At 45.5% G+C, this 16,557-nt stretch overlaps 1 protein-coding gene across 1 annotated transcript in view; it reads left to right on the top strand.

Annotated features, from left to right (window-relative positions):
- PPM1L (protein phosphatase, Mg2+/Mn2+ dependent 1L) overlaps positions 1-16,557 on the top strand; it is an 87,900-nt gene that overhangs the window by 56,051 nt on the left and 15,292 nt on the right. Inside the window, exon 2 of the mRNA XM_042820358.1 lies at positions 5,030-5,204. Within this exon, the coding sequence (XP_042676292.1) occupies positions 5,030-5,204 (175 nt within the window). The remainder of the gene's footprint in view (positions 1-5,029; positions 5,205-16,557) is intronic.

Raw genomic sequence — 16,557 nt, 5'->3', positions numbered from 1 at the left:
TGACTTGTTTGTTCTTTAAATAGTTCCTTGCTGTAGAGGGCAAAATGTTCATCCCAGTGCCATTTGTAGACCTTGCTTTATCCTCTTGAGAGTAGATTATGTTTTGCAGTCATGGTTTCCTTCTGAATAACTATTAATAGACTCACGTCCTTTGTCCAGGGGGTTTGGCATAGCAAAATTCTACTGACTTCAGGGCAGTTATTTGTGGCTCCTGCTGAGGAAGGAGCAGCATCGGCCTGAGCGAAGCTCTTGTCAAGGCAGGGATCCAAAGAGTGCTGCGTAACCATTCCTGTGTGCAGGCAGCACCCAACGGAGCACCGAGGCGTCAAGAAACACCTCCTAAAGGTTTAGGGCTGTGCACCCTAACTGCAGTGAAGTGGGAATAAATGTGCTGGAGCACAGCATGAGGGGTGTGCTGGTGGAACTGCCCTGTTGGCCCTGGCTGCTGTGTGTCGGAGGGCAGGGTGTGCACGTAAATTGACTTGAGGCATTGTTTCTTTATCCCAGCAATTCGAGTTTATATATATAAACATTTATTCCAAATGTATTTTTGTAGTGTACTTTTTAGAAATAAACAGGAAACTGCTACCAAAAAATCACTAATGGACTGGAATTCATTTCTTGTCCACAACCTCGTCTTACTGTAAGATATCTGGCAAGTTAAGGGCACTGTTCTTTGTGTAATGAGTTGTGGCATGGTGGGTTTTTAGGTTTTGTTTATCAGTTTATTTTGTTTTAAGATATTAGCTCAGAAACATGTGTAGCAAAGTATCCTTGCTAAGGAATTCCAGTCTAAAATACGGAATGTGAAATCTCAAGTGGGATCATCGCATATTTCCAGCAGTACTTCTGTGGAGTCCTTGAGCTGCTCCCCAGTCTGCACCGATGGGAACCGAGTTACTGCATCCCTGCGTGCCCTGGGAGAAGCACTTTGCTGGCTGTGTCTTACGGTTCTTGCTGCTTTCTCCTAATAGAGATCGTTTGATCTTTTATTCCGCTTTTAGGCACCGAAGTTAAACTGCCTACTCTGTTATCCCACTTCTCTTCCTTTATCCTATTTTAAAAGTAGCCCCTGCATTTGCTCTTTCCAAATAGTGCCCTCTGTGAATTTTCAAAGGCAGAAGTTGTTAAAGAAATTGTTTCAGTCAGTCACCTACAGCTGAGCTAATTTCATCTGGCCCAGCCGGCTGGAAAACCCTGATCTTTACAAACACTTCTAACATAATCTTTCCATATTTTGTCTTAGGATTTTGGTTACCTTCCTCTGATATAAATTGCCACTTGAATGCACAAAAGTAAAGGCAGTCATACTGTAGCCAAAATGAGACTGCAAACACTTCAGCTTTTATGGCATCATCTGTCAAAAGCTTTTCTACTCTGTTGAGCTGTACACCAACATTTGCCTGTCTTTTTCTTATTACAAATGGACTTGCAGAAACTTTTCTTGCCACCTTGGCTAGCTTTAAGTCATTTTTTACTCCAGTCTCCACTTGTTTCCATCCTCATTATTGCATTCTGACCGTGCGTGTGCTTCCTTCTCAGAATCCTTCCCTCAGCTGAACCAGGAGGTGAGCAAGGTGCCCCTTTTCCATAATGGCAGCTCTGCCCTTGCCCAGCAGCTCCTGACGTGTTGTCTCTGAAGCATGTAGCAGTGACCCTGTGACCCTCAGCAGTGACAAGAAGAGGCAGAAAGATGTGACAGAAGAATCTTGATCTTGTTTGTGATCCTTCAATGTAGGTGCTATGCCAGCAGTACGCTCCCTAAAATGGATCTGTATTTTCCTGTGATCTCTGGATGCTTGCAGCAGCAAGGCAAACAGGACAAATTGTCCCAAGAGTATTAAGGTCACACATCTTTAGTTTCCCTCCAGTCCCTGTAAATCACTGCAGCCAACGAGGAGCTCAGGTCTCAGGCAAGGAAGCCCTCATCTTCCATTCTTTGCACTGGAGATCTGTGTTGTGGCTGACAGCTGTTCCATCTCCTTGGCTTCTCCACCTGCTGTATGTGCACTTGTGCTCATCTTCCCACCCTGTTGTCTGTAGCACTCCTTGCCATAGGGCCGTGGACCTGCTTAGCACTTGGTCTCTCCATCATCACATTTGATGCTGGAGAACTCTGGTCTCCTCCTCTGTGCCCACGGGGTGCCAGTGGATGCAGACCCTCTGGCTGCATGTCCCCAGTAGTTGTTTGGCCACCAACACAGCTTCGTGGGACACACAGGGCAGCTGCTCATCCACTGAGGATATATTTCAGGTGGCAGGAATGCACGGATCATGAGTTTGTTTTTTGTTTGTCATGGATTTTACAGGTTGAGCAGACTGGTAATTCCAGACTTGAGAAGTGTTGAGCTGCAGCACCCTGCAGAATGCAAGTAAAACAGGGGCCGAGGCTGAGACTTTCTCTTACAGAGATGGCTCTTTCTCACACACCAAACATTCAGCTCCTTTTGTGTGAGATGTAGCTGTGTAAGGAGACTTCTTGCTCCAGCTGCCATTTGACTCCTGAAGTGGCTTCACAAAGAAGTTGTTAATTAACCTATGTAGACCTTTACTTCCCCATGTATAAGGGAGCTCTCAGAAGGAGATGCTTCAGAAAGCAGAGCAAAGGGTGGCACTTGGCATAACTAAAGAAAAAAGAAAGAAAATACTTGGAATAAGTATTTCTCATTGATTACAAACGTTGGCAACATTGGGAGTTACTAAAGGGCGATGGGTGCTTTGGAGGTCCAGAATGAGACACAGTGAGGGATTTCAGCATTTCCTGATGTGATTTACATGTGGCGTCGTGGAGAAGAAACTGACTTTTTGTGAATAAGCTCTGCAAGTCTTCTACAACATTATTGATGCTGTGCCTCTATGATTCTTGAGTTATTTCACTGTAGGTAGGTGCATAAGATAATAGATATAGAAGATAATAGATTTTGTAGAACGAAATGCCTTAAAGGCAATTGGTATAAATGCCAAGGAGTTCATATCCATTTTGTCATTACTTTACAGCTCAGTATCTAGCTGTGGCATGGAAGGCAGACATCTCAAAATCTATTGAGAATTCTTTTCAGATCCATATTCAGATCGGTCTCAGCCCCATGTGCTTGCTGTCCTTCCAGGCTGGAGGCTGGGCCAGCTACCTGCAGCCCTGGGCTCCAGGCTGGTTGCATCCTGCTTGGCAGAGTAACACTTCAGCAGGAAAATAATTGCTGCACATATGTTTGGAAATGTCTGGCCATTGTGCACATGTATCTCTTCTGGGTCAGGAGTGCTGCTGGGAATGACTTCCAACGCTCAGTGCAACGGCATCCCCTGAAGCATGGCAGGAGGAGCTGTAGGCACGTGAGCATCTCAGGAGAAGGCGCTTGGGCAGCGTTTCTCCGTGGATTTGGGGTGTTTGGATGTCGGTGATGAAGGCGGCCCTGTGCTGCGGGTGCCTCGCTGGGGCCGCCTCCTCACAGCCGGTGCCTTCGGTCCTGGTTGTGTTCCCATCTGCTCCCGTCCATCTGTCTCTGGGCTTTGTGAGGTCTCTGGGTCAGAAGTGATAGCGTTTGCAGCCACTGGTGTGCTTGCTCAGATGGCGCAGGAAAATGGATGTGTATAAACTTCTGCTTCCTGCTCTTCAGAATTGCTGCGGTGGGAGAGCACAAAAATGCCCCCTGTGGGGTGAAGCCTCTTCTCAAAGCAAACGTTAAATATAAGTGCCTGAATGTGGACTAAATAATTAGAGTACAGTGTGTCTTTTGGCCTTCCCTTGGAAGGAAACAGCTATTAAACTGTAACATTAAATATGTTGTACTCATGTGGACAGTTTGTTTGGTTTTTGTAGAATAATTTCATTCGCCTCACGTGGTTTAGCCTGCAGATGAACTGAACGCAACTTCTGTGATATTTTAAGGTTGTGACTTGATCAGCAATTGACTTTGGCAAACTAAATATAGACCCAGGAGAGCATGCTGCTGAGCAGGGCTGAGCTGTGGTCAGTGCCAGGCCTGAAGCAATGTCGTGTTTGTGGTTTTCTCAGAGAGCTGCTGGTGCCTCATGCTGCACAGAGCAGCAATGCTGGCAGGTGGGCACCTGTCCAGAGGCAGCTGCTCTTCTCATTTACTGCCCTGTTTTCTGCACGTTGCTCTGTAACACTGATACAACCATGCCACCTTGTGTTAATTTCTGTTTTCTTATGGTCTCGATTTTTTGTCTGTGTGACCAATCAAGAATTTGCTGTGGATGTGTAATACATCTGCAATCTTCCTGTCCAAGCCTGGTTATGTAACAATAGCAGGTGAAGGGATTCCATTCACTCACTTGATACTTCAAAAATTATTTTCAAACTTTGTTTATGATGAAGAAACATAGGTATTATGTTATGTTCCTATTCAGGCATGGTTAACTGCTTCTGGACTGCCGTAACCTTCCTGCTGAAGGAAAATTATTTTATTTGTATAATGCATTTTCACTGCTGTCCTTAAACGTTACTTTGAGTGGGAAACATTACATGATTATCCTGTATTGAACAGAAAGGTAGCCAGAGCTCATCAGCTGAGATGTAACGAGCTAGCAGAGCTGCACTGAATGACAGAGCACGTGGTGAGGGCTGGGAAGGCTGAGCATCGAAGCCTAAATCCCATGCATGCCTCAGTGCTCCACGGCAACCCCAGGGAATGTAGGAGACCAAGATTATACCTCTTGAGCTACTCTGTGTCTCTCAGTTTGCTGTTTATGGACAGTCAGAACAGCACATTGTAAGGAGAAGCCATGACTTGTGCATCCTGCTGGACGGTAGAACTGCGCTTTCGCTCAGAGGATTTTGTTCTGCTGTATCCCTGCATCCATGGGAGTTCTGGGCACGTGGTAATTTTGGCAGAGAAATGATCTGTCAATCTTAGCACTATGGAGTTAGTAGTATTAAGAGTATTCTTTGCATGGATTGTTAAATTTGATAGTGCTTTAACTGAAAGCAATACTACTAATGATGCTATGAACATCCATGAAGCTTTTCAAAAGAAGAAGTGCTAATTAAACCTTTGTTTCTTTTCTACAGTCAGCAGCAGAGTATGTGAAGTCCCGCCTGCCCGAAGTCCTGAAACAACATCTTCAGGACTATGAGAGGGACAAGGAGAACAGTGTGATGTCCTATCAGACCATCCTGGAACAGCAGATTTTATCAATTGATCGAGAAATGCTGGAAAAATTGACTGTATCCTATGATGAAGCAGGTATGTCTTTACTTCTTTCTAAGTCACGTGCTACTGAAAGCAAGTTGCTCACCTCCAGTCTTTGGAGGGATCGTGAAGCCTGTTAAAATGTTTTTGTCAAATGGATGCCGTGCACATTGCTGGGTCCTTCTTCACATCTGACTTGTTTCTGAGCTCGCTTGGACCACGTGGTCTGGGTGGTCACTGAGTCTGATTTTAAATGTGTCGTGATGGATGTGGATAGACAAAAACAGATAACTGGTAAAATGTCAGAGGCATTTTATTAGCACAGTTACATGGCTCTGATGAGCCCTGTTGTGTCGTGATGGTCTGGATTCCTGAGGGTTTGTAATTATAGCTAATACTTTTTACTAGCGTTTAGTTTGAAAGTAGTTAGAAGTGTCCTAGCTTTTGGATCCTTCAGCTTTGGGATCAGTTGTCCTGATGCCAGGTCTCCTTTATGATTACAGAGGAAAAGGAACAGATCCTTTGGATGGTGTTTGCTGATCTTCCAAAATAGCCTCCCATATCTGCTATACACATCATCAGCCTTAGCCCAGCTCTGGAAAAGCAAGCATTGACAAGCTTGTACTGTTTCGTTGTGTCACTTTGTGCTTTCAATGCAGTGCTGAGAAATACTCGGAGCACTTGGATACTCAGCCTCCTGCTCAGACTCCTGCTCACTATCAATGTCTCTGATCTCAAACGCTCCAGCAACTTAAAATGCCATGTGCAGTGCCTGTTCTGGGTACTCGAAGGGCTGTGAGCTTTAGTGACTGGAAGCAATTACAATGCTCTGTTAATTCATCAGCTCCTTTCACACTCAGCCAGTAAATGCACCTCATTCTCTTAAACTGCTTTGATCTTAGAAGCTCTGAGCAACTTGCAGTGCCTTTGCAGACTGCACATGTCATGTGCTTAAGGAGCTGTGCGTCATAGGAGTTCTTGAAGGACTGCACTGTTAAACAGGGGCTTAGGGTTTATTTTTCATCATGTATCTCCAGTTTTTAATGATGCTTAAAAAATAAGCTTTTTAAAGTTGTCGCCTTCTGATGCTTCTGCTTATATTTTAACGAGGATTTACCAGTCCAATGAACAGTGTAGATCCCTTGCTGTCACGTTGATTCGGTCACTTCATCTCTCCAGTCATTTTGATTGATTGAAGTTTGTTAGGAAGGAAAAAAACAGTGGAGAAAATTACCAACCTCTGTCAGGAGAAAAAGATAGCATTTTCATGTATTGAAAACTGCACGTTTGCACAGAGAAAATAAAGACTAAACTGCTCCAAGCACACACTTGGAGATTGATGTCATACAATAAAGCAATCATGCAGAAATGCAAAGCTGTGTAAATAAGTGTTGTAGTAAAGTCTCAGCAATCAAAACTGAGAGAGGATGCAACTTGCTGTAAATTAAAAGCCAGAACTTGAGGCTGCTAATCAGCTAGAGATACCTCTAGAGGTTAAAGCACCAAGGTGGTGGTGGCTGGTAAGCCTGATCATGTCAATTGTTCACTAAAAACATGTAACTGGTGCTACCTGCTCCTGAAGGAAGATCTGGCTGTGATCTGAGCACAGAGAATCTGCTGCTCGAGCCACTGCAGCAGATGTTTGTGATTCCAAGCTCTGCAGTATTCAGACTGTTCAGTCTCAGACCAGTTGTGCTGGTGATGTATTTTAGTAATGTTTTGCCATATCCAAGTCAGTTTAATGAGAAGATGAAGCTGCTGGCAGTAAATACAAAAAGTGGAAAGCAGTCTTTAAAATCAAAATAGTGAAATACCTGTGGTTGTTGTGTGGGACAAACACAGTTCTGTCTGACAGAAGCTGGTGTGAGCCATCAACAAAACCCATCCTGGGCTCCAGGCAGTGTTGCTGGCCAGGATGCTTGCCTTGGCACCCAGATCCCTGGTTGGGTTTTGCTTCAGCCATTTCCAAACTGGTTCTGAAGTCCTCTCTTCTCAGGAGAGCATTTTTCCCCTTCTTTTCTTCCATCACTGAGTTCTTTCAAGGAAAATTGGTGGATATTGTACTTGAATGCTGTACTTATAGGTGTGCTACAGAGAAAAGCACTTGTCAAAATGGATCTAAGCTAATTTTTCTGGTTAGGTATCTTAACTCCATCATTTGGTAGGCTGCAAATGCTTTGTGTGTGTGTGTGTGTGTAGAATTCTGCTACATCCATCTGCTGGATTAAAACAGTACGACTGTGCATGTTGATTTGGCCTTTGTAGCAGAGCATGCAAATATTAATCAAGTGGAGCTTCGATGGACTCAATGTTCTAATGCCCCTTTTTGTAAACCTTCCCTGTTAGGAAATCATTAGATTTGAAACTACCAAATGAAGTGAGTTCATCTAAAAATAGGCAGCTGCTGACAGGATTCTTAGTGAAGTTTGACTGAGAAAGATTTGTAAATGAAAGCAGGCCAAAAGTGACAGATGGATACAAATCCTCTCGTAATCTTTAAATCCCTTCGTTTAAAAAGTGGCAATCTTGAGTAGCCATGGCTGGGTTAATTTTGTGCAAGAATATTTTCTCTGCTGAAGCTTTACTGGATGCTGATCCTATTCCTTCCATTTACAGCACCTTAATGCTTGGGCTGGTCAGTGATGCCTCTGCACAGATGGATGTTTAGGATCCTGAAAGGTGCTTTGGCATTGAACTTGTGCGTGCTGGTTAGCTGCAGCCTGCAGGAGGCTCTCCTGACATTTTCGTACTCACAGGTTTCTCTTTAATGGATAGCCCCTCTCTGCCAAAGTCCTGTAGAAATTGAGTTTCATTACTGAGTGACAAAAGAGATGAATTTCATTTTTCCCTGCCGTGAAGCTGTGGTGAGAGATATTGATTGCGGCCAGTCAGCTCCAAAAATGCTTCCTTAGCCACTGGTTATCAGAGCGTCCCATGTTTCCACGCAAAGCAGGTGGCTGCTGCTCAGCACATCCTCCCCGAGGGGACCCAGAGCTCATCCCTGCACTGCCAGTATGCAAGGGCTGTGCTGTGCTTCACCCTGTGCTGGGGCACCACGTCCCCACTGGTTCTGTGGCTTAGGGTAAGCCCAGAGGAGATGGAGCACGGCGCTGCTGCGGGGCTGGGGCTGATGCAGGGCTCAGGAGGGAACCACAGAGGGCAGGAGGAGCCCATCGAAGGGAGCCCATGCTGGCACACAGGGCTGTCACAGCCTTTTTTGGTCATGGGGAGCTTAGGTTTCAGTACTTCAGTCCCATTTTCCTCCTCCAACCCACTTTCAGTGCCTCTGAGTAAGTGAAATTGCTCGTAACAGCGGTTTATTTTCTTAAAGTGTATTTTTATGCTAGCAAATCACGTCCCAAATTGCCTGAATGCTCCAATCTTAGCAACAAAATTTATTTGCTGCTGAGATAATCTGTCCATTAGCACTATGACACACGGCAGTCTGTCTCTGGGTGAGATGAGGTTTGTGCTCTGCCTCCACCAAACATGCCCACGTGTTGCGTTCCGCTAAGAATCACGCAGTGTATCGCTGTCTTCTCCTCCATCCCTGCAGGATTTAGCAGGTAATGAATTGATAATGAATGAAATGGACTCCTCTTACTCAGCCTGTATTTCTGTGCCTCAGAGAACACCATTTTTTTTCTGTAGCTGCAGCTGTGAGAAGCTGTTCTGAGCATGAATGCAGGATTCAGGCTTTGGGATTTGCTTCAGGACTGCAGCTTGGTGCTGTAGTGAGCTATATGTCCTATACAGGGATAATAAATACCCTGTTGGAGAAAATCCTTTCTTCCCACTGAAAAAAGAGCTTTATCAGGTAATGTCATCATTATTGTACATCACAGCACAACTGAAGGAAGTTAACTTTGCTGTGATGTTTATTGCAAGGCAGCTCATGCACAGGAGCAAGGCATTAAAAATGCAGGAAGAAATCTGTTTGGTTTGCTATAACTACTTTCTTTTTTTTTTTTTTTTTTGTTTAAAGAAAAAGGTCTTAAAATGCTGGGAGTATCTTTCTGCCACTTGTTTGGCTGGTCCTTTCTGCATAGATGTGGTCTTTGGGGATATGCAGCACCCAGGTTCAGCAGTGGTGACTCGTTGGGAGCTTCAGCTCTTGGCCTGAGCAGAGCAGGGGCTTGGGACCATTCCTCACCCTGCCTCACCACAGCCCTCCCTGGGTCAGGGTTTGGCTGCACTGGGCTGCCAGGCATCCCTCAACTCACCTCACCTCCCTCCTTTCCCCTCACCTCACCATGCACAGCCATAATGGCCTGCGGTGCCGCACAGCTGTGCCACACATGAAATGACCCGAGCTTCAGAAAGGACTGAGCATCTTGGTGGAGTGTGCAGCACTTCGGGAGGGATTTAAAGAGCGGGGAGGAAAGACACACACTGAATACAATGAACACAACCATTGCAAAGGCATTGGATTGCACAGAATGTCCAAGAACAAAAAGGAGAGAGCAGTAAAGAAGAGAAAAGCCAGACACAACGCCTTTCCTGAAGAAAGGGCATGTGCAGGCGAAGGATGGCTGTGTGAATGGCATTTCCATTATCTCAAGAAATGGAACGGGACAGGGTTTCTGTGTGTTGTTGTCAGCACCATTTGCCAGCGTTGTAGCAATGTAGTGAATTTATTTTCCCATTTGTGGCAAACACATTGACACAGCAGATGTGTGACTAACATTGCTCTGTCTGTCAGGGTAGCAGTTACTGCTGCGCTTCCTTCTGATGGAGACTGAAGCTCTGTGGTCAGGAGTCCACTGCTGTTTCTCTGCTGTTTGCTTTCTCTCAGGCTCAGGTTTCATTTTGCAATGATTTTTAGATATTTAATCTCAAGAACATGATCTAAACCAACAACTTTCTTTCAATCTCAGTGTAAATTCAGCACTGAGCTTTTTCCAAATAATACAGTAAGAACAATTTTTACCCTTTATAGCTAGATGATTACTTCTGTATAATCTCTGCCTCATGCTCAATGTTTTCCTTGGCACATTTAATTTTTTTTACTCATTGAAACTGCACGTTGATCCTGGTCTCCATGAATCAGAGCTCTGTTGCTCAGCAGAGGACCAATAACCCTGGCAAAAGCCACAGGGCCATCACCTCGAGTGGGATTTCTCCCTTGTAGCTGTTCATATTTGCATTAGAGACACCAAATTCTGGGCCACTTTTCTAAAGCTCTTCAATAGTGAGCAGGGAGAAACTGGGGGTTCTGGGGCATTCATGCCTTTGTTTTAAGCAAGTAAGTGAAGAGATCTTAAACATGCCCCCTCTTTTCCATGGACTGTGAAATAGCTTTTACTCACAGGTGCATACAGGTAGACAGCTCCAGCTGGGAGCCTAAACATCTCTGTAAGCACACCCATGAAAGACATTACATTTTGGTGTACGCTCCAGCAGAAGCTGTGTGACTGTCATTTCCTACACACGAGCTCATGCAATGCCCTGTGGTCTGTGCAATTCCTAGAACATGGACAATGTTTGTAACAACAGGTGTATTAGTTAGGTCTGCCCAAGTGCATGGCGTTATTTTCCTTCAGTTAAGATAATTTGTTATAATGCATGTAATTATAACCTTTCAGCAGAATCTGGGAGCAGTAATAGTACTTTGACAGGTAAGTGCCTACTTGTGTGTGACATATCCCTCCCTTCCTGATGAGTTTTCTAGCAGATATTCATCTAATTCAGCCAGCAGTGGTCATTGAGATGGGGGCAGTGCTGCAGTGCTGGATTGAGGCACGTTCTGACCGCCTGCCCTGGGCCACATCCGTGAGTGAACCATGTGAAGTGTTCTGTGTGTGTATGTGTAACTGTGTTTGGTTTTGTGCAGCAATACCACGTGTTCTTCTCTTTGGCATTTATATTTGTAGCAATTAAAAATGAGGATGTTTTACATCACTTACACCATGATGAGGATTAAACATTCTACCATGATGTGAGTTCCACCAAAAAGAGCTGAAGCCAACCCGGCCCTGCAGAGTGTGGGCATTCAGGGGTGTAAGAGCAGAGTCGCTTGTGGATTTGAAACCAAGTAGACAGCAGTGTGTCAGTGACCTGTTCTCTTTCCCATTTCACAAGGTGTCTTTGAACACTTGCAGTAGAATTGCTTGGGATGGACTTTCCTGTATAGAGAGCATGTGTCAGCATTGAATTCTGCTGCTGCCTGCGCCCAAAAAATACCACAAGGAAAGGAAAAATGACTCAGGCAGCGACAACAGAAACTCTTGGCTCGGTGTGCTGAGTACATCAAGAGAGCATTTGGGTTTAATTCCGTTCTCTGAGTGCTTGTCAGTTAAGTCTGGAGAGCAGCTTCAATGCAGAGACTTGTTTTCAGGTGCTTGTTCAACTCAGCCCTCAGCTGTGCTGGAGTTGGCTCAGGCCTGTGCCCAGAGGAGCAGTGCAAAGCTTGTGTGAGGACCTTGTGAGGGACACTGCTTTATCACAGCCTGATCGCCTCACTTTCACTCTATCTTTGGCCAATGAAGGTCTTAAAAAATGCCTAAGAATTAAAATGCAGAGAATTAAAACCCTTGTTTGAGGCTCACTTTGTGTAAGTTGGTGTTAGATTTCTTTTGAAAACCTTTAGAAAACCTGAAAGTCTTCATTTGGCACGCTGGAGGTGCTTGCTGTTGGTACTGCAGTGTTTTGTCAACATCAGATGCATGTGTTGCATGGTGAGAGATATCAGCACAGATTTATGTTTTTGTTTTTAATTTATTTAAGAAATGTCAAGACAGCATTTGAAGATGTCAGTTTGCTTGAGATTCAGTGTGTGCAGAGAGGACATCAGTTGCAGGCCCCTGGGAGAAAGCCACTCAGCTAACAGAGCTTTGTCACCTGCTGATGGGAGCAAAGAGAGATGCCTGGAGGCAAAGTTTGTTCTAGCTACAAGCCTGGCAGACTCTTTAGAGATCCTTATTAAATTTTCCTGCATCGTTACCCAAACAGCATTGCTGTAGTGGGACAGAGCAGCACAAAATCAGTAGCAGCTACACCTTTGCAAAACCCTTCATTGCACTTGCAATTGCAGGATGTCTGTGTTTAAATGAATCTCTTCAGGCTCATTGCTCCTACTATTGCCATATAACGTGCAGAAAACCTAATATTTACATTCTTTCGAAAACATTTCAGTGGGAGAATCATTGAGAAGAAAATATATTGTAATGGTGTCAAGCACATGCACCTGCACACAGATTTATGGTCTGAGGGTGTTGCTGTGTCTCAAGATGTCGCTTGCACTCCTGTCTGCATCTTTATGTCATGTCCTTGGGCTCTTATTTGCAGCATTGTTCAGCTTGTGCTAATCCCTGCTTTGCATGCACAACTGCATTGCATGCCACAATCAATCACTGTTAGCCTTTTTCATTATTTCCCGATGTCTGAATTATACATGGTTCCAAGTAGGAGGAGAAGGGAGCAGGAAGAAAAGAAAGCTTTCTGTTCTCAAGCACAGCTCTCTTAAAAACCCCATCCATAATCTGTAACAACCCATTAAGGTAAAGAAGTTGGCCATAAACAAGTGTAACACCTTCCTAATCGAGGCGGCTGCTGAGTTTTGGCAATCTCTGTGCTTTTTGCTTCCTCTGTCTGCATGCTTTCTGTGCAGCTCTGCAATCACAGGCAGCAGACACTGGCTGCAGCTGTTTGTGGGTGTCTATGGAAGCTGTTTGTCTGTCTGGGTCTGTCCACCAGCTTGATGTGCTGAAAATTGCTTCTGCATAAGAGAATGTAGGAGGAAAACTACCAGCTGCAGGTAACTTTTGGCCTGAAAGATGATTAGCCTCCAAGTTTGATTAACTTGGTGAAGGGAAGAGTCACCAGCTTGATTAAAGCTGCATTCTCAGCTGGTACATCCTGTGTTCAGCAGGTTTTGTGGAGGGCTCTCGAGATAAATCACAGACCTCTCAACCTGCCTGTGGTTCTGGTGCATTGTCACTCCCATCCTTTTATTCTTCCAGCCCTTATTCCCTATCTTCTGCCAGCACGTGAAATACAGAGTCAGACTGTAATCCCTTTGGACAGAGAGCATGTTTGGTTTTCTGATTTTGAGATGCACCTTGGGCACAGAATAAATAACTCTTAAATACCTCCATGCTGCACAGCTCTCTCTTTGCACTAATAAGTTTCTTATTTGTTTAGGAGTTAATGTGAGCCATCTGTCATGCAGGGGCCTCGGAGGCAGCTGGAGAGCAAGACGGCTACTTACAGCAGCAACCTGAGTGATGCTCGTGCCACTGCCACCTTGTCCTCCACAAACCTGAGGGCTGGAGCCCAGGGCAGTGCAGCCAGAGCCCGGCCCACTCAGCAGCTGCAGCCACCAGCTGGGCAGGGATTTCTGAGCAGGCAGGTCCTGCTCCTGGAAGGTGGCCTCTATTTATGCTGCTCGTGAATAATTTGCCAGCTCTGGGTCTTGTGTTTGGTGCCTACCTGCTGGTGCCATACTTGTTACATCTGGTATTTAAGGCTCACAAAGTGCAGGGCAATGCCCTTGGTTTGCATGAAGTACTGCAGTCTTGATCCTTTGGTCAGAAACCGAGCAATACCACTGAATTTTGTTGGGTGCTTGTAATTTTTTTTTATTTTTCCTTTTTCAAATGGGATTTTCATTTTGCTTCTAGCTTTTTCTGCCTTCTTCCATTTCTTGGTCCCTGATGGGAGGTTTGGTTTGACTTGGAAGCCAGTGCCAACATACCAGTACTGCTGGTGCAGACGTGCCTTGCCCAGATGTCACTGTGTCCTCCTGCTCTCAAGTGCTGCATCTGCCTGCTTCTGCCTTTATCCCTCGCTGCACAGAGCACCACTCTGTCCTGACAGCAGTGAAGTGTGCAAGATGAAATAGAGCTTTGTTACATGTTAGTGGCAGGTAGAAGAGAGATGGCTTCTAAACTACGTGGGAGAGGAGAGTTAGCAAACAGCCCCACGTGGAGGACGCAGATGCAGAGAATCCCAAGGGCAGCCTGATGCTTTTGTTCGAGTTGACATTATTGGTAAAAGTCATATGTGACAATGCAGTCATCTTTCTGCACAGAAAGCAATCATGATGCAAAACTTCTCAAAGCTTTGGAAGGTTTCTAGTGGATATAAAAGAATTTGGGAAAATTTCTAGCCAGAAAAAAAGTGAAACTGTTTTCAATGTATTTCTACTTCTAATGTATTCAACAACTGAGTGTTGTGCTGAGGTGAAACTGAATATAGGAGCAATGCCAAGAAATTGACTTTCAGGGTATATCATATGATAGAATCATAGAATGGCTTAGGTTGGAAGGGACTGAAAAATCTTGAAGTAGCACTGCATGCAGTCAGGTAGGAATTGCTTCATGAAGGGAATTAAGCTACGATCTTAGAAACTGGATGTGAAGTAGTTTCTATTTCTAAGAATGATGTTTGTTTCAATTTCTTTTAAAAGATGGCATTCTTTACATGTTGGGGAAAGGGTGTTACACTGAACTGATCAGGAAACCGAGATACCTTGCATTTTTTCAGAATGGTTCCTCTTAGGTCTGTGCTCTACAGAGCAGACTTTGCAAAGCAGCTTATTGCACTGCAGAAGAGGCAGGTACAGCTCAGTGTAGGAAACACCAGTGCTGAGGGGACCCAAGGACATGCTTCAATGGCATGCCTGCTTGGCCCTGTGCACCTCGTAGGGAGCTCCAGGAGAAGGAGATGGGGACAATTTCAGAGATGAGATTAGACTAATTTTCTATAATGACCACTTCAGCTTAATGCAAACTCCCTATTACAAGCCCTGTTTGTGTGGGAATTAATGTAGCTTTTAGCCCTCTGGGGCTTAATGCTTTCTGGCCAAACATTAAGAGGCAGAGTTGGCCTCTCCAAAGATAATGCTCACAGTCTCTGCTATTGAGGTCATTATCCTGCCAATTTTCTTGTTGTGGAAGTGAAGCCGTGCAGTCCCACGCTGGATGCACTGTGGACAGTGGGGCTGAGGCAGCATGTCCTGCTCCTCACTGCAGCAGCCCAGGGCAGCTGGTTCCACTGGTGTGGTTCCACCGGTGGCACAGAGCAGGCTGGGGGACACAGCGGGGCTGTGCGGGTGCTGGGGTGCTGGGAACGGGATCAGTATCTGTGTGGCAGACGGGCTGGCCTTCAGCTGAGAGAAGAGGCCCCTGTGGGACAGAGAAGCAGATCGGGAGTCCTGTATGGCAGCACTGGTGATGTCTGTGTTTGCAGATGAGATTTCATAGGAGTAAAGGCTATGGAGGGAGAGTCAAAGACTATCAGAGCTGTGTAAACCCGAGAGAAAGAGAGATGAAGGCATCTTCAGAGACTGTGCTGGGAGAGAGGTGTTTGTGATTAGAGAAGCAAAGGTGAAAACTAGGAAAGCAGAAGTATCTCATCTGAGAAGAAGCGCTGAGCTGGCTGTGCCACAGGCAGATAAGAGGAACAGAAAGAGATGGCTGTCTCTGCTTTAGCTCGAAAACAGTGTTAAGATCTTGGCAAAAGCAGTTTCAGTGGTGAGCCTGAGGCAGAGGCTATGCTGGAGAGAATGAAGAGCAGAGCTGGAGGGAAAAAACACCGCAGGCAATGACTACGAACAGCATGTTCAGTGATAGAAAAGGAAGTGGCGGCCATAAAGCACATGAAGGTTGATGACGCTGTGTTTAGAAAGGGGCAATACTAAGGCAAGCTTGTGTTGCAAAGGCAAAGAGCCAGAGAAGCCTAGGGGTGGGGTGGGAAAAGAACCGGGTTGGAATGCAGCCGACTGGTAACTTTGATGTATGCAGTGTGAGGGAGGTTCTGTGAAAGGGGGAGCCATGACTAAAACATAGGACGTGGAAGTCTAATTTTCCAGTTTTCTCTGGGTGCAAAGATCACAGAGGTGGAGGAAATGTGCTAGAGGAGGTAGGAAGGCACCCATGGGAAGTGCAGTTGTTTGGGAGGGCTGTGGGGAAGCTCCTTGTCCTGGAGCTGTGGCAGTTTAAGAGCCTGGGGTAAGGGCACTGTTTTCACTTTTTACAAAGGACGAATGGGCAAAAATTCCAGGTGGAAGAGTGAAAAGGAGGAAGAGCAAGGGACCAGGTTACAGGTGTTCTCTATGAGATACCAGATAGTGGCTGGAAGAGAGAAAGAAAACTCAGCAGAGAGGGCAGAGAAGAAAGATGGGGACTCGGTGGGTGCCTGGGAGATGGACTGCACTTCTGCTAATGGAATGGGATGAGATGGGGACAGTGGGGGAATTTCAGTCAGCTTCTGCCACCCAGGGCAGCCACAGCCTCATCAGCCTGTGCTGCTGCCTTGCTTCACTTCTGTCCTTCTCCCCTGCTTCCTGCTCCTGTCGCCCTGTGATGGATGTGCTTTGTTCACCAGGCCTCAGTCCTTTATCGCTCCCTTCTTAGCCCAGGCCTCAGAATTGCTTTAGCTCTTCTGTTGTCAAAAAAGGCTCCCT

This window comes from Centrocercus urophasianus, unplaced genomic scaffold (genome assembly GCF_019232065.1).
Source record: "Centrocercus urophasianus isolate 14NV4802_14NV808 unplaced genomic scaffold, USGS_Curo_1.0 seq_19, whole genome shotgun sequence".
Classification (NCBI taxonomy): domain Eukaryota; kingdom Metazoa; phylum Chordata; class Aves; order Galliformes; family Phasianidae; genus Centrocercus; species Centrocercus urophasianus.
Note: the sequence above shows the minus strand (reverse complement) of the source record. Positions and strands in the feature narration are given on the sequence as shown.